Genomic DNA, 23,319 nt, shown 5'->3' with positions numbered 1-23,319 from the left:
TTTGGCTAAAAGTCTGCAAGGCTGTGAGCCTAGAATTGTCACTGTCAGTCCCAGACTCCTCAGGACAGCTGGTCTGAATAATAATGATGACACAGAAATAGAAACAGGGATGAGAGATACAGAGAGGAAAAGTCTACATGATATTTGAGCCTGTGGATGTAATTGTCTGAGATATCTCTAGTTCTGTCTTTTCCTTAGTTAGTTTACATGACTCAGTTTCTTCTTTCTTTCCCTCCCTCCCCCCCTCTTTTTTTTTTTTTTTAATGTGATCTCTAGGAGCACCTGGGTGGCTCAGTTGGTTAAGCATCTGACTCTTGGTTTCTGCTCAAGTCCTGATCTTAGGGTCTTGAGATCAAGCCCCGTGTCAGGGTCTGTGCTCCCTGGGGAGTCTGCTTGAGATTCTCTCTCTCCCTCTCTCGTGCATGTGAGTTCTCTCTCTCTCAAATCAATCAATCTTAAAAAAAATAAATGTAATCTCTACAACCAAGGTAGAGCTTGAACTCACAACCCCAAGAGTCTATCAACTGAGCCAGCCAGGCATCCCACCTTTTTCTTTATTGTTTCCAAGTCTTTTCAAATCAAGCTTCTCCTTTTGTCATTTCTATCCAAGAGTTTCAAGTACGCTAGTAATGGAAGGCAGTGCCCATGAAATAGAAGTGAGCATATTTCATCAGGAACAGGTCTTTCAATAAAGGGTACTAGGGCAGTTGGTTATCCAAGTGGAAAAATTAGATCCCTACCTCACACCTTAGACAAAAATTAATATCAGATGCATTACATATGAAAAACAAAATTAAAACATTTTAATTTAGAAGAGTAGGAGAGTATATTCATCATGTAAAGTTAGTCAAGACAATGAGAAGTCCCTCAACATATAAATTAAAAGATGAATTACTCTGACTAGCTAACATTAAAAGATACAGAAGGAATGAAAATACGTCACAGGCTTCACAGAGATGTTTGCAGCATACAGCTTACAAAAGAAAGGTGTGCCTGCTATATATATAAAAATCAGAAAGGAAAAGACCAACAGTTCAGCTGAAAAGTGAACAATGGAAACAAATCATCAATTTACAGAAAAGAAACCCCAAATGGTCAATAAGCCTCACTCATACTCAGGAAAATGCAAATTAAAGCAACCATGAGATATCTTTATATAGGCAGCTTAAAGTGGGTTATGAGTTCATCTATTTTAATCAGCAAAAATTATCAAGTTTAATATATTTCTGAATTGGCAAGGACGTGGGGAACTGGGAACTTATTCATCCCTGGTGGAAGTATAAATAGGGAAAACTACCTTAGTTCTCAGTTTGGCTCTCCTAGTGGGATTAAAGATGTGGACATCACAAAATACAGGTTTTACTTCTAAATATGCCACTGAGAGATCACACTTGTGAACAGGATGTCTATTGTAGCATTTTGCTGATAGCATAGCCCCGGTAACAGCCCAAACATCTAGCCGTCGAGGAAAGAATTAAAGAGAAGCCATGGTTGGTGCATCCAACCAGTTCTTTTTACAAATTTGCTTATTGAGATATAATTCACATACCACAAAACCTTTGCTTCTAAAGCATCAAATTCAGCGTTTTTTTAAAAAAAAGTATATTCACAAGGATGCACAACCATCACCGTTTCTAATTCCACAACATTTCTGTCACCAGCAAAAAAACCCCAAAAAAAACCCATACTCATTCTCCTTTCCCTCAGCCCCTTGGCAGGCATGAATCTGTTGTGTCTGAGGTTCGCTTATTCTGGGTGTTTCAAAGAAATGGAATCCTACAGTATTTATGTAGCTTTTTGTGACTGGCTTCTTTCACTGAGCATGTTTCCAAGGTTCATTCATGTTGTGGCATGTCATGGTGCTTCATTCCCTTTGGGGCTGAGCAGTATTCCATGGTATGGCTAGCAGCTGAATTCTATACTGCGGGGAATGAGCTAGACCCACAAAATTCACCTGAATGATTTTCAACAGCATAATATGGGGGACAATAAAAAGGCACAGAATTATAATACACAATAGGATTCCATATATATGTGTATATGTGAATAACACATAGACTTAGGGTTAGGGTTAGGGTTAGGCAATTTCAAGCAGATTGCCATATATTGACTATCAATAGATGTCTGTGTAGTAAAAATACAAAAAAATGCATAAGAATAACATATAATAACATGGATAAACTTCACCTCTGGGGAAGAGAGGACGGACAACAGATCAGGAGTGGTAGAAGTGAAGCACAGCAAAAAATGTCTAGAAAGTAAGGACAGTGTGCATATTTCTATTTATATAATTTGGTGTTTTCCTTTATGGTCAAATTATTTCATAATTAAAAACCTGAAAGGAGAAAAGTTACCCAGCATATGCTTATAAGTTAAGAATATTTATATCTGCATCCCAAATCCTTATAGTTTCATTCATTCATATATTAAAAAATGACTTTCAATCCTGATCAGGTGACATAACTTTTGAAGCAGAGCTCATTTATTTATGTTTGTATGTAACTGGCCGTTCTGTGTCGTCACAGAAAAAAGTCCATGCTCAGAAATGTCCTTACAGTGACATAATACGTAAATTAATGAAGTTATGGGTGCCAAGTGACAAAATCCACATATATTTGGTAAGTCTAGCTTCATTGCATCCTTTGATTTTCAAGAAATAAAATGAACAGAAATATGATGGCACTGAGAAAATGCTTCCATTCATGTCAACAAGGAAACTGGTCTTGGCTTTAAGACTAGAGGGCTGCCCAGCATAGCTTGGAAGGATCATGGACCAAACACAGCTAGCAGCTTACCCTGTTGCATGCCACTCAGAGTCACTTTTGTTAGTTCACAGTTGAGTGTCCCTCTCTGTGGCTTGTATCTGGTGCTTCTTTTCTTTCTTTCTTTCTTTTTTTTTTTTTAAAGATTTAATTAATTTATTTTAGAGAGAGCAAGAGAGAGCATGAGCAGGGGAGGGGCAGAGGAAGAGGGAGAGAGAGAGAATCTCAAGCAGACTCTGCACTGAGCGAGAAGCCAGAAGTGGGGCTTGATCCCACGACCCTGAGATCATGAGCTGGGCTAAAAACAAGAGTCAGACGCTCAACCAACTGCGTCACTGAGGTGCCCCTCTTGTGCTCCTTTTCAAAATCCCTCTGTCTATGGGATGCCTCACCCAACAGCAACCAATGGACTTTTCTGGGGAAAAATCTTTCTATTTATGGGGTGCCATCCAGAATCCCCTAAGTGGGTATTATAGTACCATCAGCCCATAGACGTAGGGCATGTTTTAAGTCAATCAATACTAAAGTCACACTCCAGATTTTGGGAAAAACCCAACCAGTAATTCTTGAGAGGTGTGGAAGCAAAAAGGCAGAGACTTAACTTTATTACTATGGACTATGAGCCAAGGACGTGGAATGACCTGGTTTCCATGTGTCCAGTCATCCCACCATCTTAACCCACATTCTCCTTCCTCCAGGGCTCCGGCTGTCCTCCTTCACCTGCCGCACTGCACATTCAAAAGATCCTGGGGGCTCCTCAGCTGGGGACAGAAGCTGCCTCAGGTATAGGTCAGCATGGCTCACTCCCCGGGGGTCTTTCAGTCTTTGGGGGAAAGAGATGGGCATTTAGAGCTTAGCTGTCCCGTATGGTAACTGCAAGCCACATATGGCTATTTACATTTAAGTGAATTAAAATTACATTTAATTTAAAACTTGGGTCCTCAGTCACACCAGATGCATTTTGCATGTCAATAGCCACGTGTAGCCAGGGGCTGTTGTGCTGGACAGTACAGCCATAGGACACGTCCATTATTGCGGGAAGTCCTACTGGACAGCGCCATTCCAGGAATGGCTGTGTCTCGGGGAGGATGAGGGTTTTGACTCTAGTTTTAATAATATGATACTAATAACTATGACTGGTACTAAGAACAGTCATTGCAAACATATGGTGTTGAAAATAAGAACGACCATCCTGTAAGAATACCTACTGGTTGTGTAATATTACGCTATTTTAAAAACAACTTTATTGAGATATGACTTATATACTGTGAAATTCCCCTAATATAGGTGTGCAATTTGATGACATTTAGTGAATTTGTAGAATGATGTAGCCCTCGCCACACTTAAGTTTTAGAACATTCGTCACCAAAAAAGTTCCCTTGTGTCTGTGTGCGGTTTTATCTCCTCTCCCAGCTCCAGCCATAGGTGACTATTGATTTGCTTTTTCTGGAGATTTTACATAAATGGAACAATGGACAGTCCCCTGTATCTGGCTTTTTTCATAACTTAGCAAATGTTTTTGCAGTGCCTCCATTTACCACATGGATCTATCACTAGTTTCTTCCTTTTTTTTAATTGCTGAATAGAATTTCATTGTATGGAGGTACCACATCATAATATTATGTTATTATAATATTATTATTTTCAACAACTTGCTAATCAATGTCATTAATCCAACATTTAAAATAGACTAGATTTGTTCATTGATGGTTCATTTGTGAACCTGTGAGCTGTGTTTTTCCATACCTTTAAAAAATATATGTATCTAAATGAATGCCATGTGCATAGATATTTTTTAAATACAACAGTGAACAATTTGCATCTTTTGTTAATGCCTCTTTTTACTTGCTTTGGCATAAAGAATGAACCAATAAACCTCTGTGTCCTCTGGGAAAATGTATAAATATCACCTGATAATTGCTTTTAGAGGTAATGGTAATTAATGTTAAATCACAAGTAAGCAGTATTTCAAATAGAAAAAACTGATTGGTGTACATTGATTAACATTTGTTAATTGATGCTTTCATGCCATCCATCTGACATTTAAAATTTGCCAGAAATTCCAGCAAACCCTTTGTGTTTAGTGCATCACTGGATTACACAGGACTGTCATGGGGGATTTTGATCCCCAATAGATAAGGGAGGGAATGAAGGGTCCAAATCACAGGGGTTTCGTGAGTTGTCTCAGACCATACTGGCAAGAAATGGTAGCCATAGGGAGTTGGAACCCAGCTACTCTGGAATACAAAGCATGTGTTTCTTTGTTGAATTATTGAGATATAATTGACGTATAACACCGTATGAGGTTAAGGGGTACCACGTGTTGATTTGATACATTCATATATTGCAACACGATCACCACCGTAGTGTTAGCTAAACCTCCATCCTGCCACATAATTATCATTTCTTTTTTGCAGTGAGAACAATTAAGATCTAGTCTCTTAGCAACTCTGAGGTTTATAATACAATGTTGTGAACTCTAATCATGATGCTGTGCCTTACATCTCCACGACTTCCTTATCCGCTAGTTGCAAGTCTGTACCCTTTGGCCAACATCTCCCTACTTCTCCCACCCCTGGTAACCACCATTCTACTTTCTGTTTTTTTTAGTTTGGTCAAAGCACATGCTTTTAAACACAATGTTAATTGGCCTCTTGTCAATCGTGTGAGCTGGGGGCATCCAAGTAACTAGAGTATGGGCTAAACCAGGAGGCAGACAGGGTCAGCCTACGGTGGTAAGTGAGCTCGTGGAGAGAGCTCACCGAGACAGATATCCTTTCCAGGTTGGACAAATCTGCATGTGAGTGAAAGGAAAAAAAAAATCAGCTCTCAGATTGCAGGAGTGAGACTTATTCTTTCCATCCAAACCATAAGATTCTCTTATGGTTTCTTCCCTTACCACTCACCTGTAGCCTCCTGCTTGGGAAATTCGGAATGGCTGGTTCTGAGAGACAAAAACACATTAAAGTATGGGATCTGAAGACTGAGGGAGAAAATGGGGCATTAGAAGAGGCATGGGAATCACAGACATACAAACAGGGCATCTGAAGAAGAGAGGGGCGCAAGATATGTCAAGCATATCCACCTCTTGGTGGACTCTTCATGTGACGAACCTACAAAACAAAAAAATACAAGGAGGAATTTATATAATGAGAAAATCCTTCACTTCATTCCCCTTCCCTAATGTATAAAACTGGTGCTTCCCTGGGGTGCCTGAGTGGCTCAGTCGCTTAAACACCCGACTCTTGATCTCAACTCAGGTCTTTGATCTCAGGGTCGTGATTTCAAGCCCCGAACTGGGCTCCATGCTGGGCATGGAGCCTACTTATTAAACAAGCAAGCAAGCAAACAAACAAACAAACCAGTGCTTCCCTGAACTCACCATGCTGGGTACATCTGTTGATGAAGAAGACAAGAGAGGAAGAGAATCAAAATGGAAAGGCAGCTGAAGGTGGCAGCAAAGATTAATCCATTGGCTGGTGGGAGAGGAGCAGGTCGGAGAATCAGTTTGGCTCCTGAGACACCCCGCTCAAGTTTAGTCCAACAGGTGTGAGGAGCCAGACAATCTGGCTTCCAAAACTTGCAGCTACCACTTCTGAGCTGGAACTTCTGATTACTATGGGAATTTCCTTAATCTCCCTGACTCTCCATTTTCCCATTCAAAGTGAGGATAAGAACAGTAGCTGCTGGACTGGATGGCAGGGGGTTAACTGGGTGGGCACTCACAGAGAGGGCCTCGCACAAGGGAAATCTCCAATAAACGTTTCAGCCATATCAATAATTCTGATTATTTGTCGTGAGCCTCTCTGTGCTAGGCGCTTCACATGTGTTCTCATCTTGACAAGAAGCACATGAGATGGTGGGAATGCAAGCTGGTACGGCCACTCTGGAAAACAGTATAGAGGTTCCTCAAGATGTTAAAAACAGAGCTACCTTATGACCCAGCAATCGCACTGCTAGGTATTTACCCCAAAGATACAGATGTAGTGAAAAGAAGGGGCACCTGCACCCCAATGTTTATAGCAGCCATGTCCACAATAGCCAAACTGTGGAAGGAGCCCAGATGTCCATTAACAGATGAATGGATAAAGAAGATGTGGTGTATGTACACAATGGAATATTACTCACCCATCAAAAAATGAAATCTTGCCATTTGCAATGATGTGGGTGGAACTAGAGGGTATCATGCTAAGCAAAATAAGTCAGTCAGAGAAAGACAATTATCATGTGGTTTCACTCATATGTGGAACTTAAGAAACCAAACAGAGGATCATAGGGGAAGGGAAGGAAAAATAAAACAAGATGAAGTCAGAGAGGGAGACAAACCATAAGAGACTCTTAATCATAGGAAACAAACTGACAGTTGCTGGAGGGGAGGAGGGGGAGGGATGGGGTAACTGGGCGATCGACATTTAGGAGGGCATGTGATATAACGAGCACTGGGTATTATATAAGACTGATGAATCACTGACCTCTACCTCTGAAACCAATAACACATGGTATGTTAATTAATTGAATTTAAATAACATAACATTAAATTAAAAAAAAAAAGAAGCATACAAGATAGCTTTACTGTTCCCCTTTCATTCCAATGGGAACAAAGTATCCAGAAGTTAAGGGAATTGCTCAAAGTCACACAGTCGGGATGGGCTTCGCATCCTGGTATGTGTAACCTTTTAGGCCAGTCGGCCACAGGTCAGGGCCACTCCGTGCTGGCCTCTGGGTGTGGAAACACCAGAGAAGTGACCTCGCAACCTGGGGAAATGCACATTTACCCAGATAACTGTGATGCTGCAGAGGGAACAATAAGTCCCATCTCAGATGAACGAAAATCCAAACTCTCTCCCAGTCCAAGAGTTGTTTAAATGGTATATATACTGGGATATTATTCAGCCATAAAAAGGTAGAAAATCCTGCCATCTGCGACAACGCAGATGGACCTGGAGGGCATTATGCTAAATGAGATGAGCCAGACAAAGACAAATAGTACATGATTAGATTCCACTGATGCATGGAATCTAAAACAAACAAACAAAAAATTTTTAATTGAACTCATAGATTTATGGAATGTGAATTATGAATCAATAAAAAAGAAAGAAAATAAGTAATGCAAGAGCTAAAAACATGAACACTTCTCTTTCTCTACGCTCTTGCCCATCACTAGGCTTCCCGCCTTATTTCTGATACTTCCATGATCCTTGACCCTATCAGATTTCAGATCTCTCCCAGAAAACATTCCTGGGAGAATAGAGTGGTGGCTGCCAGGGGTCAAGGGCTGGGGAGGTGGGGAGAGGCTGGCAAAACGCTACCAGCTTCCAGTGAACAGATGAATAATTTCTGGAGATCCAACGTATAGCGTGGTGACAATAGTTGACAAGTGCATAACTGAAATTTGCTAAGAGTAGATCTTAAGCATTCTCACACAAAAACCAAAGGTAAATATGTGAGGGGAGGATGCGTTCGTTAACTCGCTCCTTCCACAAGTGGACGCGTGCATCAAACGATCACGTCGTACACTTGTCAGTTATACCTCAAGAAGGTGGGGTAAGGAGGAGAGGGGCAGGATGAAAACACCAAACTTGAAGAGCTTGAGTAATGATGGAAAGTGCTGGCTTCAAAGTGCTTCAAGGTCTAGAATTTGACTCATTGTGTAGGATAATGAGATTGCAGTGATAATGATTATTTTCTCCCCCGATATCCCACCCACATCTGCCTCCCTCTGTAACAGATGATGCCAGGTCTCCTCCACCCCTGCTCCACAGATCCCTTTGCCATTTTTATGCACTCTGGATCATCGTTTCTTTCACTTCCCGATGTGAACATTTGTATCTCTTTGTCGGGGGACTGCCAGGAAGGACCCCAAGTGCCTCGGGATCTATGTATCCCAGGGATACCTCTTCTGCACCTCCTACAATGTCGCTTTGACATTAATACTTATTTGAGTCTGTTGGCGGCACTGAATCCAAGAGACCCTCAAAAGCAGCAAACTATCAGCGCATCTCCAAGGACATAAGAGAACAGGGTGGGAACAGGTGTTTCCCGGGGCCCGGATGGAAGAAGAGGAACATCAGCCCTGCCTTACACTTCATCTAGCCTACAGCTTCTCTCACACAACGACTCACTAGAAATGAGAAGTGAACTCTCACAAGACTTTCCCCTTCCCATGGTGCCACAACCCGCCAATCTGAGTTCACCCTGAGATGTCCGCGTTTCCTAGGCCAAATTTCACCTCACTCTTTACAAACTGCCAGAATAAATTACAAGGAGTCTCTGGTGTCAGTGTGAAGGAATCACACTGAGTAGTGGGATACAGCTTGCCACGGGGTGTAAATGAGGTCACAGGCAGCAGAGGGGAAGCCTGGCCTTGTGTGCACCTATGCATCCGTATGTACAGGCTGGGGGCATCATATCTGCGCTTAAAGACTTGATTCCATTTAGAATTGCTGCGGTATAAATTTGAACTCAGAAAGTACATCTCAAGAAACGATCTACACACCCACTAGGATGTCTATAATAAAATAAAAGGAAAATAAGTGTTGGCAAGGACGTGGAGATATTGGAACCCACACGTATTACTGGTGGGAATGTAAATTGGTGCGGCCACATTGGAAAACAATTTGGCAGTTTCTCAAAAAGTTAAACATAGAGTTACCATATGTCCCAGCAATTCTACTCCTAGGTGGATATCCAAGAACATTGGAAGCAGGGACTCAAACAGGTACTTGCCCACCAATGCTCAGGGCAGCCTTAATTGCGATACCCGAAAGGTATGAACAACCCAGTGTCCATCATGGGGATCGGAATGGGGAGAGACTGCTTACAGGGTAGCACATTTCATTTGGGGTCTAAGAATGTTCTGGAATTAGAGAGTGGTGATGGTTGCACAGTCTTGTGAATATACCAAATGCCACTGAACCGTGTGCTTTAAAAGGGTGGATTTATGGAATGTGAATTATGAATCAATAAAAAAGAAAGAAAATAACTAATGCAAGAGCTAAAAACATGAACACTTCTCTTTCTCTTTACCCTCTTGCCCATCACTAGGCTTCCCGCCTTATTTCTGATACTTCCATGATCCTTGACCCTATCAGATTTCAGATCTCTCCCAGAAAACATTCCTGTTATGAATTATGTTCATAAAGCTGGAGTAGAAATCATTTCCCAAGTCTGCTAATACTGAATAAAAACATTTTCAAAGGCTATTACTTATTTTGCGAAGACATTTTTGGGAGATACCTTTAAAAAAAAAACTGGTTATTCCAGCATAGATTCTAATGACAGCCTTGAACAATTTTGGCTCTTTGGAGTCGATTACAGGGAGGTTATGAGTTGCAGAAATTAAGGATGAGTAAGCAACTAGATGCCAACTTACATTATATATTTGGCCATTAAAATCTGGATGAGCTCCTATTTTCATCCAAAGATGCCAAAAGCTCTAACTTTTACAAGCATCTCCAAGGATAGACTCTTAGTCAATTCCTCATGGAAAAGCAACATCAGAGAAAAATAACTTAATATTCACCTGTTTTTGAGAACTTTAAAGTTTTAGCAAATCCTTGATCACACACATTCCCAAAGCACCTGGGCTCCACGGGTCCCCATCCTGTTGCCCAAACCAGACACACAAGCTCATTCCCATTCTTCACAAAACTCCGCCATGGTTTTTTGTTATGTAAAATGACAAGCAACCCACCTCTAGCTGTTTTACTCATCAGCTTTTCCTTAACCCATGAGGAGCTTGGGGTCATCTTCCCAGAAAGGCAGTCATTCTCCCCATCACAGTGAGAAAGCAGGCATCACGATTCTTCTTCTGTGCCTTTTATTCAAAGGGGAATGCCTGCCTCATGAGGTGGATATAATTTGGAAAAACATCTCTCAAATTATCTTACCATTTTTTACTCCAGTAGCTCCACGTCCATTGTGGTCATCTAGAAAACAGGATGCAGGAGGAAAAAAGTCACAATGACTGAGTGGAAACCTTGGGGACCTACGTCCTCACATTCTGTTTATGGACTCTAAGCCCTCTTTGGGAAGCAGACAATGCCTTTTCCACTCTTGGGATGCTCACTGGGTCCCCAAACCAGGGCCAGAACATTAGATGGCTTTTTTTTTTTTTAAAGATTTTATTTATTTATTTATTTGAGGGGTGGGGAGAGGCAGAGGGAATCTCAAGCAGACTCCATGCTGAGCACAGAGCCCGACACAGGGCTCGATCTCACGACCCTGAGATCATGACCTGAGCCAAAATCAAGAGTCAGATGCTCAACGACTGAGCCACCCAGGCACCCCCAGGTGGCTCTTTTTAATGCTCCTGGAGTTTGATATTATTTTTAGTAACAAAAACATTTATAAATTATCCCACTGATTTCTCCCCTTCCAATCCTATTCCTTACCAGTCTTCTCCATCCCAGGAAAGAGCACCACCACTTTGCAAATATTTTCTCCCTTTGGTAAGTTGTCTTCTCATCTTGCTGTTTCTTTTGCTGTGCAGAAAAGCTTTTTGCTTGATGCAATCCCACTTATTTATTTTTGCATTTGTTTCTTGTGCTTTATGTGTCATATAAAAAAAAATCATTGCCAAGATCATGCAAAGGAGCTTTTCCCGTTTTCTTCGTGGTGCCTTATGCCTTGGGGTCCTACGTTTAAGTCTTTAATACATTTTGAGTTAATTTTTGTGAGTGGTGTAAGATGAGGGTCCAATTTCATTCTTCTGCATGTGTTTATCCAGTTTTCCAACATCATTTAGTGAAGAGACTGTCCTCTCCCCATTGAGTACTTTTGGCTCTCCTGCCAAATGTTAGTTGGTTGTATATGTGAGGGTTTAATTCTGGGCTCTTGATTCTGTTCCATTGATCTACGTGTCTATTTTTATGCCAGTGCCACACCATTAGGATTATAAAACTTTGTAGTATAGTTTGAAAAAAGAGTGTATGATATCCCTAGCTTTATTTTTCTTTCTCAGTATTGCTTTGGCTATTCAGGATCTAGCAGGTTTTTGGTTGAGTCTTGAGGATTTTCCATAATAAGATTATATCATCTGCAAATAAAGACAGTTTTACTTCTTCCTTTCCAGTTTGGATGCCTTCCATTTCCTTGTCTTGCCTGATTGCTCTGGCTAGGACCTCCAGTACTATGTTGAACAGGAGTGGTAAGAGTGGACATCCTTGTCTTGTTTCTGATCTCAGAGGAAAGATTTTGACCTTTTGCCTTTGAGTACAATGCTAGCTGTGGACTTGTTGTGTATGCACTGTTATGTTGAGATGCATTCCTTCTACACCTGATTTGTGGAGAGTATTTGATCTTGAAAGGATGTTGTATTTTGTCAAGTGCTTTTTCTGCATCTACTGAGATGATCATATGATTTTTGTCTTTTATTCATTAATGTGGTCAATGACATTGATTGTGTAGGTTGAACCATCCTTGCACCCCAAGGATAAATCCCACTTAACCATAGCATATGATCTTCGTAATGTGCTGTTGAATTTGGTTGCTAATGTTTTGTTGAGAATTTTTGCATCTGTGTTCATCAGGGATATTGCTCTGTAGGTTTCTCCTAGTGTCTCTATCTGGCTTTGGTATCAGGATAATGCTGGCCTCATGAAATGAGTGTAGGAATGTTCCCTCTTCTTCAGTTCTTTTTTAAAGTAGGCTCCACACCCAGCATGGGGCTTGAACTCATCACCCTGAGATCAAGAGTCACATGATCTACCGACTGAGCCAGCCAGGCACCCCCACGTCTTCCATTTCTGGTAAGAGTTTGAGAAGGGTTGGCATTATTTCTTCTTTAAATGCCTGGTAGAAAGCACCAGTGAAGCCATCTGGATGTGGGCTTTTCTTCATTGGGAGGTTTTTGATTATTGAGGCAATCTCCTTATCTGTTATTGATCTGTTTAGATTTTCTATTTCTTCATGATTCAGTCCTGGTTTATAGACTTCTACAAAGATTCTCTTATCCATGGGTGATTGCCCAAGTCTCCAGGTGCTTCTAGGCCATGGCCAACAGGGCCTGGAACTAATTTACAGTCTCCTGCAGGTTCCACAGCTGGCACTGAGGTCTGTCTGCCTATTACTCAGGTGAGTGAGACTCCTCTCGGGTCCCTTGCTGTATGGTGCCAGATCCCACAACTCCCACAAAGGCACTTTTGTTTGTGGATGGATGCCAAACTTCTTTTTTTTTTTTTTAAAGATTTTATTTATTTATTTGACAGAGAGAGACACAGCGAGAGAGGGAACACAAGCAGGGGGAGTGGGAGAGGGAGAAGCAGGCTTCCCATTGAGCAGGGAGCCAGATGCAGGGCTTGATCCCAGGACCCTGAGATCATGACCTGAGCCGAAGGCAGACTTAACGCCTGAGCCACCCAGGCACCCTGGACGCCAAACTTCTGTTGTTGAAGTGGGGGTCAAAAATGAGGGATGAGGGGTGGGGGGGATGGGTTAGCCTGGTGATGAGTATTAAAGAGGGCATGTACTGAATGGAGCACTGGGTGTTATACGCAAATAATGAATCATGGAACTAATGATGTGATGTATGGTGATTAACATAACATAATAAAAAAATTAAATGTTATTAATTAAAAAAAATTAGGGATGTCTTATGCTGTCCTGATAGTTTGGATTTTTCTTCTTTTCTCAACTTGTAGTGGCTCTGGCATTCCTGTTTTCAGCAGAACAATAACAATACAATTGGATCTGTTGTATGCAATCAGACATCAGAGTCTCTGTGACCTGGAGTCATCTCAGGGTCTATGTTGAGTAAGAGGGAAGGTTTTAGGACTGATCCTGAAGAGGACAGAGCAACAGGGGTGAAGGAAAGGACCAGGGATTCCCCTTTTCCAATGCACCTGGGGACATTCTTACCCATCTCTCTATTAACCACATATTTTATGTTCTGAATTTGACCCTTTGATATCTTGGGACCTTGGTGACCCTGGAGAGATTCCCCCCCCCGCCAAGGGTATCCACTTCCCCAAGTGTGCCTCTCAAGTGCAAACCAACCAATCCAGAGCTTACGCTCCCAACCACCTCTTCTATGGCTCTCACACTCTGAGTCACTATTCCCCTGCTCTAATCATTCTAGGGCCAGATACCAGACAATCAGGGACAGCCTCTATACCCCAGAGCCAATCCTAAGCCTATTCCTTCCCACAGAAATCATGGTAAAGGCTCTTGCCCAGTTTTATTCCTCCCTCTGTTTCCTGACTGATCCTGGTGCTTCTCTATGTGGTCCTGCATGGCATGACATACCCTTCTTCTTGGGAACTCTAACAAACTATCTCTCTCTCTCTCTCTTTTAAAATATTTTATTTATTTATTTATTTATTTATTTATTTATTTATTTATTTGAGAGAGAGAGAGAGAGAGAGAGAGAGAGAGAGAGCTTGAGAGAGAGCACCAGCAGGGGGCAGGGTGGGGCAGAGAGAGAGGGAGAAGCAGGCTCCCTGGGATCATGACCTGAGCCAAAGGCAGACACTTAACCAACTGAGCCACCCAGGTGTCCCCAAAATATCTTTTTCTCAATGACAATCGTCTCTTCATCTTTGGCCATACTCTACTTCAAATTTTCTATTAATACCTATATTATTTTTTTTAAAACTTTTATTTATCTATTTGACACACACACAGAGAGCACAAGCAGGGGGAGAAGCAGATGAGGGAGAAGCGGGCTCCCCACTGAGCAGGTAGCCCAATGCGGGGCTTGATGCCAGGACCCCGGGACCACAACCTGAGCTGAAGGCAGACGCCTAACCAACTGAGCCACCCAGGAGCGCCTAATACCTATATTCGAAAACACTCTCCCACATCCACCTCATTGATACACACTCAGAATCTCTGATGAGAGCCTGTCCCCACCCTCACTTCCCATTTCCCCCATACTTTACACTCAAGTGGTCACATCTGTCTGTTTCCTGGACTTTTCCTTCCCCAGCCAGGTTCCATCACAGGAAAAGGAATATGTGCCTCAAGAGCAAGCCTGAAGCTGCCTTTCTCACCTTTGACCTTCAGCTGCAGGTATTCACTCTCCCCTGACCACTCCTCGGAGATCATCATCTTGTAGGCACAAAAGTACATCCCAGCATCCTTCCGTTCCAGGTGAATGAGGAGGAATTCAGCCTTGTGTTCTGTGGATCTCTGCTCCTGCCTGTACCCGGAGTGCCGCAGCTTCCTCAGCATGAATGTCGCATTCTGGAAGTGAGACTGGCACCTCAGGGTCACGTCTCCTCTGTGTCCAACCACTAAGCTGGACAAGGCACTGAGGGAGGGTTTGGGAAGCATCTCTGGAAAGAATTCAGAGTTAGTCTGACTCTTCATCATGATGACCACCAGTGCCCTCCCAGAATTCAGAGGATTAAAGAGAAAATTTGGGTTGCAGGAACAGAGAATTTATGCAGGAAAACTCACCATTCTTTTTCTTGTCTTCAAAGCCCAGGCTAAGCCCTGGAGGAGAAACCCTCCTGAGACATGGATTATATATTCATCTTTGACTACATATCAGGCAGAGAATGCATGATTAATTTGTTAAAGATCCATTCTATTTCTTTTTTTTATTAACATATTATGTATTATTTGTTTCAGGGGTACAGGTCTGTGACTCATCAGTCTTACACAATTCACAGCACTCACCATAGTACATACCCTCCCCAATGTCCATCACCCAACCACCCCATCCCTCCCACCCCCCTCCACTCCAGCAACCCTCAGTTTGTTTCCTGAGATTAAGAGTCTCTTATTGTTTGTCGCCCTCTGTTTTCATCTTGTTTCATTTTTCCCTCCCTTCCCCTATGATCCTCTGTCTTGTTTCTCAAATTCCTCATATCATTGAGGTCATATGATAATTGTCTTTCTCTGATTAACTTATTTCGCTTAGCATAATACCCTCTAGTTCCATCCACATCGTTGCAAATGGCAAGATTTCATTTTTTGATGGCTGCATAATCCATTGCATATATATACCACATCTTCTTTATCCATTCATCTGTTGATGGACATCTAGGCTCTTTCCATAGTTTGGCTATTGTAGACACTGCTGCTATAAACATTGGGGTGCAGGTGCCCCTTTGGATCCCTACATTTGTATCTTTGGGGTAAATACCCAATAGTGCAATTGCTGGGTCATAGGGTAGCTCTATTTTCAACTTTTTGAGGAGCCTCCATACCATTTTCCAGAGTGGCTGCACCAGCTTGCATTCCCACCAACAGTGTAGGAGGATTTCCCTTTCTCCGCATCCTCACCAACATCTGTCGTTTCCTGACTTGTTAATTTTAGCCATTCTGACTGGTGTGAGGTGATATCTCACTGTGGTTTTGATTTGTATTTCCCTGATGCCGAGTGATGTTGAGCACTTTTTCATGTGTCTGTTGGTCATCTGGATGTCTTCTCTGTAGAAATGTCTGTTCATGTCTTCTGCCCATTTCTTGATTGGATTATTTGTTCTTTGGGTGTTGAGTTTGATAAGTTCTTTATAGATTTTGGATACTAGCCCTTTATCTGATATGTCGTTTGCAAATATCTTCTCCCATTCTGTCGGTTGTCTTTTGGTTTTGTTGACTGTTTCCTTTGCTGTGCAAAACTTTTTATTTTGATGTAGTCCCAATAGTTCATTTTTGCCCTTGCTTCCCTTGCCTTTGGTGATGTTTCTAGGAAGAAGTTGATGCAGCTGAAGTCAAAGAGGTTGCTGCCTGTGTTCTCCTCAAGGATTTTGATGGAAGATCCATTCTATTTCTTTAAGGCACTTCCTTGGATTGATTTTTTACCTGTTACTTATGTCCCATTGTCTCTCATTCAGGAGTTATGATTATGTACAAAATTCCAGCAACCTTTTCTGATTTATCATGTTGCTTTCATGATCAGGCTTTCTTTCACCATCTAGACATCATTGCACATTTACCTATATTTTCCTCTCCTGCTTTTTATGACTGCACTTTTCACTCTTGCCACTTAAATAACACAATGGTTATTTTACTGTGGAGTGTGAGCGGAGGGTTTCCTCCCTGATTCAAACAGACAGAAGTCGCTCTCTCTGACCAAGTTCTTCTTTTCACAAGGAGTTCAAGACATTCATGGTCCTAAATGCTCTTCCCACATGTGGCTTTGATCTTTACAAACATCAGACCCTACCTCTCCTTTGTTCCATTCTATGTATTTCATTCTGGGATAGGAAGGTCATTCCTTCGATGGAAATATGGGAAACCAGTCTTGGGGTCTGTCAAGACGTGAAGCTAGAATTTCTGTAGGTGCGAGAATGTCTCAGAACACCTGGCCCTTGTTTAAACTCAGGGGTCAGCTCACAACATGGACCCCCCCAAGTTTCACCAAGAAGAAAGGAGGTAGGGGTCTGACGGTGCACTGAGGCCAAACTTGTAGTGACAGTGGCTGGGATTTGTAGGTAGAAAATCATCATCTGGGTGGTCAGGGGGTCCTAGGTCTCCTGGTCTCTTTTTAGTCCCCCCTCCCCCACAAACCTGCTTTTAGACTCATGTTGTCTCAGCTCTGGTACAGCCAGTATTCTGCTCAAAACAGTGATTCCCCCTCTTTTTTTTAAGTAAGCACATAGGTGCCTTTAGTTCATTTTGCCTTGTGAAACCCTACTGGAGAATAGGGTGTAAAAGTGAGGGAGAGGTTCTCTTTCTTTGACGAATAAACTGTATATACTTAAGTTACACAACATGATGATATATATATACATATATAGAATGATTACCACAATCAAGCCAGTTAACACATCCATCAGCTCACAGAGTTACCCTTTGTGTGTGCGTTCATGTGTGTCTGTGATGAGAACACAGAATTATCAACTACAGTCTCCATGCTGTGCATTTGATCCCTTAGAACTTGCCCCTCTTTCCTAACAAGGGACCACAGTGGATGCAGACAAGGAAGACTGGCCACACAGAGGAAACCATCATTGAGGGGAATGCAGGATAACTTGAAAAAAGCATATTTCTCAGTAAAGAAGTACAATAAAAACCCATCAATTATTAAGTGTCTGTCTTTTGGCTGACTCTTTACAGACACTGACCACTGACATGCTTATATTCTTTGGCAGGTCCTTGGCAGACAGCTGTCATCTACCCTACAGCTACCTGCTCTGAACAACATCCAGCCTCGTTAGGTGCTACACCTTCCACTGAGACAGGAAGGAGTGGGAACACTAGAAACCACAGCTCCCTAAAAACTAATGTGATACTGTGATTTATGATAAATATACATTTGGTCTTTGTCCTGGTTCCTGGGACACAGCTGCTAAACACTTGGAATTTTCTTAACCATGCTTTTTTAAGTCTATTTATTTATTTATTTATCTATTTTAGTAATCTGTATACCCAACATGGGGCTCGAACTCATGACCCCGAGATCAAGAGACCCGTGCTCTTCTAAGTGAATCACCCAGACACCCACCCTTGGAATTTTCTATACAAGTGTCTTTCATTATGTTAATGAAGTGACTTTTGGACCACACCTAAGGATGAGGGCTGGTTGCCGGGGGAACCAACCATATGATGACAAGGTTGAAACATTCAATTCCACCTCCTTGACCTCTGGGAAGGAGAGAGGAGTTGGAGATGGAATCAATTGCCAATGGCCATGATTTAATCAATTGTGTTTATGTAATGAAGACTCTATAAAAGCTCAAAAGGATGGGTTCAGAGAGCTTCCAGGTTGATGAACCCGATGGAGGTGCAGGGAGAGTGGTGTGCCTGGAGAGGACGTGGAAGCTCTGTGCTCTTTCCCCATACCTAGCCTTCCATATTTCTTCCATCTGGCTGTGCAATTATATCCTTTTATAATACACTCATAATCCAGTAAGTTGAATATTCCTGTGAGTTCTGTGAGCCTCTCTAGTGAATTAATTGAACCCAAAGAGGGGGTCATGTGAACTCCTGATATATAGCCAATTGATCAGGTGATAACCCAGACTTGCCACTGACATCTAAAATGGGGAGGAGGCAGTTTTATGGGACGGAGCCCTTACATACAGGATCTGATGCTAACTCCAGGTAGTGTCAGAACTGAATTAAATTATAGAACACCCAATTGGTGTTCAAGAATTGCTTGGTGGTGTCAGGGCCCCACCCTCACACATTGGAATTGGGGGGGCCAGAACTGGATCTCCAGATTACTGTTAAATTATAATTTAACAGATCCCTTGAACTCATCATCTGGAAAGCTTAAAAATTTTATGTAAAACATTATTCAGATTGTAATATAAAATACTATCCTATTCTATTATAGAAAGAAATGTTGCAGTGATATATCATGGATGGACCTTAAAAACATCATTCCAAGAAAAAGAAGCCAGACATGAAAGGTCACATGGTATGATTCCATTTACATGATATATCCAGAATAGCTACATCTAGAGAGACAGAAAGTGGATGGGTGGTTAGCCCCCCCGGGGAAGGGGGATGGCGAGTGACTGCTTTGTGGGTACAGCATTTCCTTGACGGGTGATGAAAACATTTTGCTGTGGTTACACAGCATTGTGAATGTTTAAAATGTCACAAAATTGTCTACTTTAAAATGGTTACTCTCATGTGCATTGTATCTCAATACATTTTTAAAATTTTATGTAAATTGGGTACACTTACCGTCTGTACTAAAGATGTATAAAGATTCAAATATCAGAAGTCTGCCTGAAATCAGATGAAGTGGAAATGACTAGTTGTGTTAGTTTAGACAAGCAACCTCCATTAAGTGCAATGGTAGATCATGTTTCCAGAGCAGCCTGACCCAGGGATTCAGTGCTGTTGCAGTCTTTTCTCTCAGCTGCCGTGTGTCATTCCCTCCGAATATTGTCAGGACAGGACCAGGAGCCTGGAAGCAGGGCTGTAGGCAGCTACGATCTGGCATCTTTGGAAGGTCACACTCAGAGGACCAAAATTTATCTGTGTCTCAATGCCAGTTTGAGAAACTTCCTGACAGAACTGGACTGGCTTGCTTTGCATCATAGACCTATCTGTGGAATAATGATTATTTGCGTCCTCCAGAAAGGTATGTTCAAGTCCTAACCCCCAGTACCTGTGAATGTGAACTTATTTGGAATTGCATTATTTGGGAGTAGGCTGGTCCCATAATTCAGTATGACTGGTGTCCCCATAAGAAGAGGTGGAGAGCTATGGAGACAGACATAGAGGGAAGATGGCCATGTGAAGACATGAGGGATTGCAGCAAAGCATCTGCAAATAAGGAACCCAAGGACTGCCTGCCATCCCCAGAAGTGAGGAGAGCCTGGAACAGATTCTCCCTGGGAGCCTCAGAGCCCTCAGAAGGAACCAACTCTGCTGGCACCTTGATCTTGGACTTCTGGCCTCCAAAACTGTGAGAGAATAGTTTTCTGTTGTTTTAAGCCACTTGGTGTGTAGCACTTTGTCACGGCAGCCCTGGGAAATGAATACAAGCAGGATGAGGTCAGTCTCTTGACTGTCCAACTTATTCTGCCCTACAGCTGGAGGTTTGGGGTAGAGTGACTGACAGCCACCCCTAAAGCTCAAATGTGTGTGTGGGAGGAGCATTACCCCAAAGGAAGGGCTGTGTCTCCGAAGAGGAAGGAAGGAACTGGGGCAGATGACAAGTCCTGATATCCTCTACCCACACCCCTCAGCCCCACCTCACGAAAGAGGAACTGGGGGCTTGGTCAGTGGAGCTGCTGGTTCACAGCCTAGAGCTCCTATGAGAGCTCGTGGCTCTCATGGCTTGCCAGGGTTGTAATCCCAGGTCTTCCTTTTTACAGGCTGAGGTCCCTTTGATTACATCATGTTCAAGTTGAGGACAGTTAAAATCAGTAGAGGGTAGAGCTGGTCAGAAAATTTTCTTTTCAACCATTGTCCCCAGACATAGCCCTTCTCTGTAATCTTGGTCTGTACCCAAACCTACAGCTCCACACCCTATGTATTCTGCCCTCCTATATGCCAACAAACATTCCTGGGAGGATTGGTATTTGGACAAATCAGGTTTGGAGACCTCATTGGAGCTCTGCATTGCTCAGCTGAGTAAATGAGGGTATCAGCCCACGTCTCTGAACCTCACTTCCCCATCTCCTGTGTGCAAGTACCAAAACAGAGGCATGTCAACCACAGCCCCTGAAACTCTGACAGCTAGCATGTGTCCAGTACACAGAAGATATCACTTCACATCAACCCCTGCTTCACCATGAATTTTCTCACCATCCAAACCCATCTGTCCCAGTCCTGGAGACTCACCAAGGCAAAGCAGGGGCAGGAATTCTCTGAGCTTAGTGTCCCTTCCACTCAGACCAAGATCCCATCTTCAGTTTTACAGTTCAAAGGAAGAAGAGGAATTGGGCCATTGCAGGTCTTTCCTGCCGACTTCGTCTCCAGGTTGTGTGGATAGAGGTTTTACCCTGACACTTTTGTTCTCCACTGCCTATTGTACAATTTCCTTCTCACAACCAAGGCAGGAAACCATCAATGACATCTCCCTCAGAAACAGTGTGTGTGGCTCCAGCACCACCCACCCTGAGATCTGTCCTATCTCATCTGAAGTCCTGACCAAGACATTTTCTTTAAAAAAAAATAATAATTGTTTGGGGAAAAGTTTTAGAGTTGCAAAAAAGTAGTACAGAGTTCTCACATACCCATCAAGCAGCTTTCCCATTAGTAATAGAACAACAGTACATTATGAAAACCAGAAAGTTGGCATGGGCACAATAAGATAGCCGGGCAAGCACATGGTAACATCTAAAATGTGGGAGTCTCTGGTAATGCTGGGCACCCACTGCTCCTGAGAGCAGGGGGTTCAACAAGAAAACAGAAATGGATGTTTGTCTTTGAGTCTGAACAACTTGTCTTTTAGTAAATCTTGACAAATGGGTCACAACATATCAGATTTTTGCTGTGCTTTCTTTTACAGAAGAGAAAGTAATCAAGGGAAACTGGAAAGCTTCGATTCAATTTTCTTCCCAAATGGGAAGAGTATAATCCCATTTTCCATGAACAAAGGAGGAAATACTGATGAATTAAAGGAGCAAATTCTTCTCTAGAAGTACAACACTCATCCTTCCTTCCCAGCTACTCATTGCTTCCCAAGTCTGTTAAGAACTCTTGTTGATTATTGATTGCCTCATGTAACTGAAAACACTAGGGTTGTGTTCAAGTATGAGTAGATCCAAATGCTCAAATAATGGTACTGGGAATCTGTCTTTCTCCATGTCTAGGTGCCACTTTCCACTGTGTAGACTTCACTCTCAGGTTGGTTCTCTTCATGTGCTGGGAAGCTATGCACCAGCATCTCTAGGCAGAAATAGTGCACTGGCACTAACACTTGCAACACTTGCAACAAAACTCATAAGGCAGACTCAACATTGCTTGATTGGTTTACATGTCCATTCCTAAATTGATCGATGTAGCCAAGGTGATGGATTGCACTAATTGGTCTTTCTGGGACATATGAGCACACCTGCAGCTAGAAAGCTGGATCAGTCTCATTTAACCACAAAGAGTAAGTGACAGGTGGCCAATGTCCCAGTGAAGATAGTCATACCAGGACATACTGGATATGAATAGTTGGACATGCAATAAGTCAATACTGTCCACTCTGTGCCTTCATCTGCCCATTTCAGGCTATGCCCAGGCAAGATTTTGTCTCCTTCCAAGAACTAATCTATGATTCTTCTCTCCCTTAACCATGAGTCTTTAACCATGAGATTGCTGAAAGCATGTGCAGTTGCCATAATATTATTATAACTATACATCAGTTTTCTAGAATTATTAGGTCCCCCGCCTGGAGGCATGAGAGGTGGGAGGAAACATGGTTGTCTGCTGATACACAATGTTACAAGGGTTGAAAAATCCTATACTACATTGCAAAGCAGATGTCAGCACTTCAGATACACAATACCCTAGCAGAGGTAACACACAGTTGAGCAAGAAACAAAAAGCAGATTTTCATACATTCTCTGAGAGGGCAAAATAGATCAAGTCCCTCAGGTTGGATTGAAATTATTGGAGGGATTAAGACTGGAAGGGAAGACAGAGTAAGCAGAGAAAAGCCCCAATCCTGGGCCACTACAACTCTGGGTCACTACATGTCTATTAAAGACACCTTGTTTGAATCTCTTAAAGCTCATCGCCTTCTGATTCAACCTCAACCTTGTCCTGCAATTATTTTTTAAGTACAATTTTTCAGAAGTTAACATTCCAACACAACACCAGTGGAAAGTGAGTCCTGATTTTTGTTAAGATTTGAAATCACCAAAGTTCAACCCTAACTAGTAATGGGAATGTATGTCTGAATGCACAAATGCACACATGCTCTCCACATCTCCCAGATCCACTTATTTCTGGTCCAGGTCTTTCTGCATTCAGATGAGGTGACTTGGCTCTGGTTCACATGTCCTTCATCTTCCCCCTGAGAACAATGTGCCAGCTCTCACATGTCCTCGTGGAAATGGAAGATGCACAGGGGCTAAATCAAAATATGCTGTGCCCCTGAAGACCTGGGCTGCAGTTAAAATATTGCCACTTGCACCTTATCCTGTTGACCAAAGCAAATAACACAGCTGAATCCATAGTTGAGGGGCTATTAATGCGAACTATTGCA

The 23,319-nt window shown here is 42.4% G+C and overlaps 1 protein-coding gene across 6 annotated transcripts; it reads right to left on the bottom strand.

The window, feature by feature from the left end:
• Window positions 1-273: 273 nt before the first annotated feature.
• Window positions 274-21,098, bottom strand: LOC112806407 (V-set and transmembrane domain-containing protein 1-like). Of its 6 annotated transcripts, none has more exons than XM_073889046.1 (5): window positions 14,753-15,403; window positions 10,652-10,690; window positions 5,669-5,706; window positions 5,525-5,556; window positions 274-3,585 (listed from the first exon to the last, which is right to left on the bottom strand). In XM_073889046.1, the coding sequence occupies exons 1-5, from the start codon at window positions 15,072-15,074 to the stop codon at window positions 3,423-3,425; spliced, it is 594 nt and encodes a 197-aa protein (XP_073745147.1). In that variant the 5' UTR covers window positions 15,075-15,403; the 3' UTR covers window positions 274-3,422. The 6 variants fall into 6 exon arrangements, 3 of the variants coding, with proteins under 3 accessions (XP_073745147.1, XP_073745150.1, XP_073745149.1); XM_073889049.1 differs by lacking the exon at window positions 10,652-10,690 and adding an exon at window positions 5,848-5,875; XR_012377026.1 differs by lacking the exons at window positions 274-3,585; window positions 5,525-5,556; window positions 5,669-5,706 and adding exons at window positions 5,882-6,238; window positions 19,350-20,141; window positions 20,961-21,098 and having other exon boundaries at window positions 10,456-10,690; window positions 14,753-14,945.
• Between the last annotated feature and the right edge of the window lie 2,221 nt (window positions 21,099-23,319).

Source organism: Callorhinus ursinus, unplaced genomic scaffold, assembly GCF_003265705.2.
Source record: "Callorhinus ursinus isolate GAN/ISIS: 27379988/994484 unplaced genomic scaffold, GSC_fseal_2.0 scaffold101, whole genome shotgun sequence".
NCBI lineage: Eukaryota > Metazoa > Chordata > Mammalia > Carnivora > Otariidae > Callorhinus > Callorhinus ursinus.
The sequence above is the reverse complement of the archived record's forward strand: the minus strand, read 5'-3'. Positions and strand labels throughout refer to the sequence as shown.

Bases quoted from the DNA above. Each gene is read 5' to 3' on its own strand.
- LOC112806407 (XM_073889046.1), bottom strand. From the start codon at position 15,074: ATGATGAAGAGTCAGACTAACTCTGAATTCTTTCCAGAGATGCTTCCC. The intron at 5,707-10,651 runs GTAAGATAATTT...TTTGTCTCTCAG, and splicing joins AGCTACTGGAGTAAAAAATG to AACCAGCCATTCCGAATTTC. The intron at 5,557-5,668 runs GTGAGTGGTAAG...ACTCACATGCAG, and splicing joins TCCCAAGCAGGAGGCTACAG to ATTTGTCCAACCTGGAAAGG.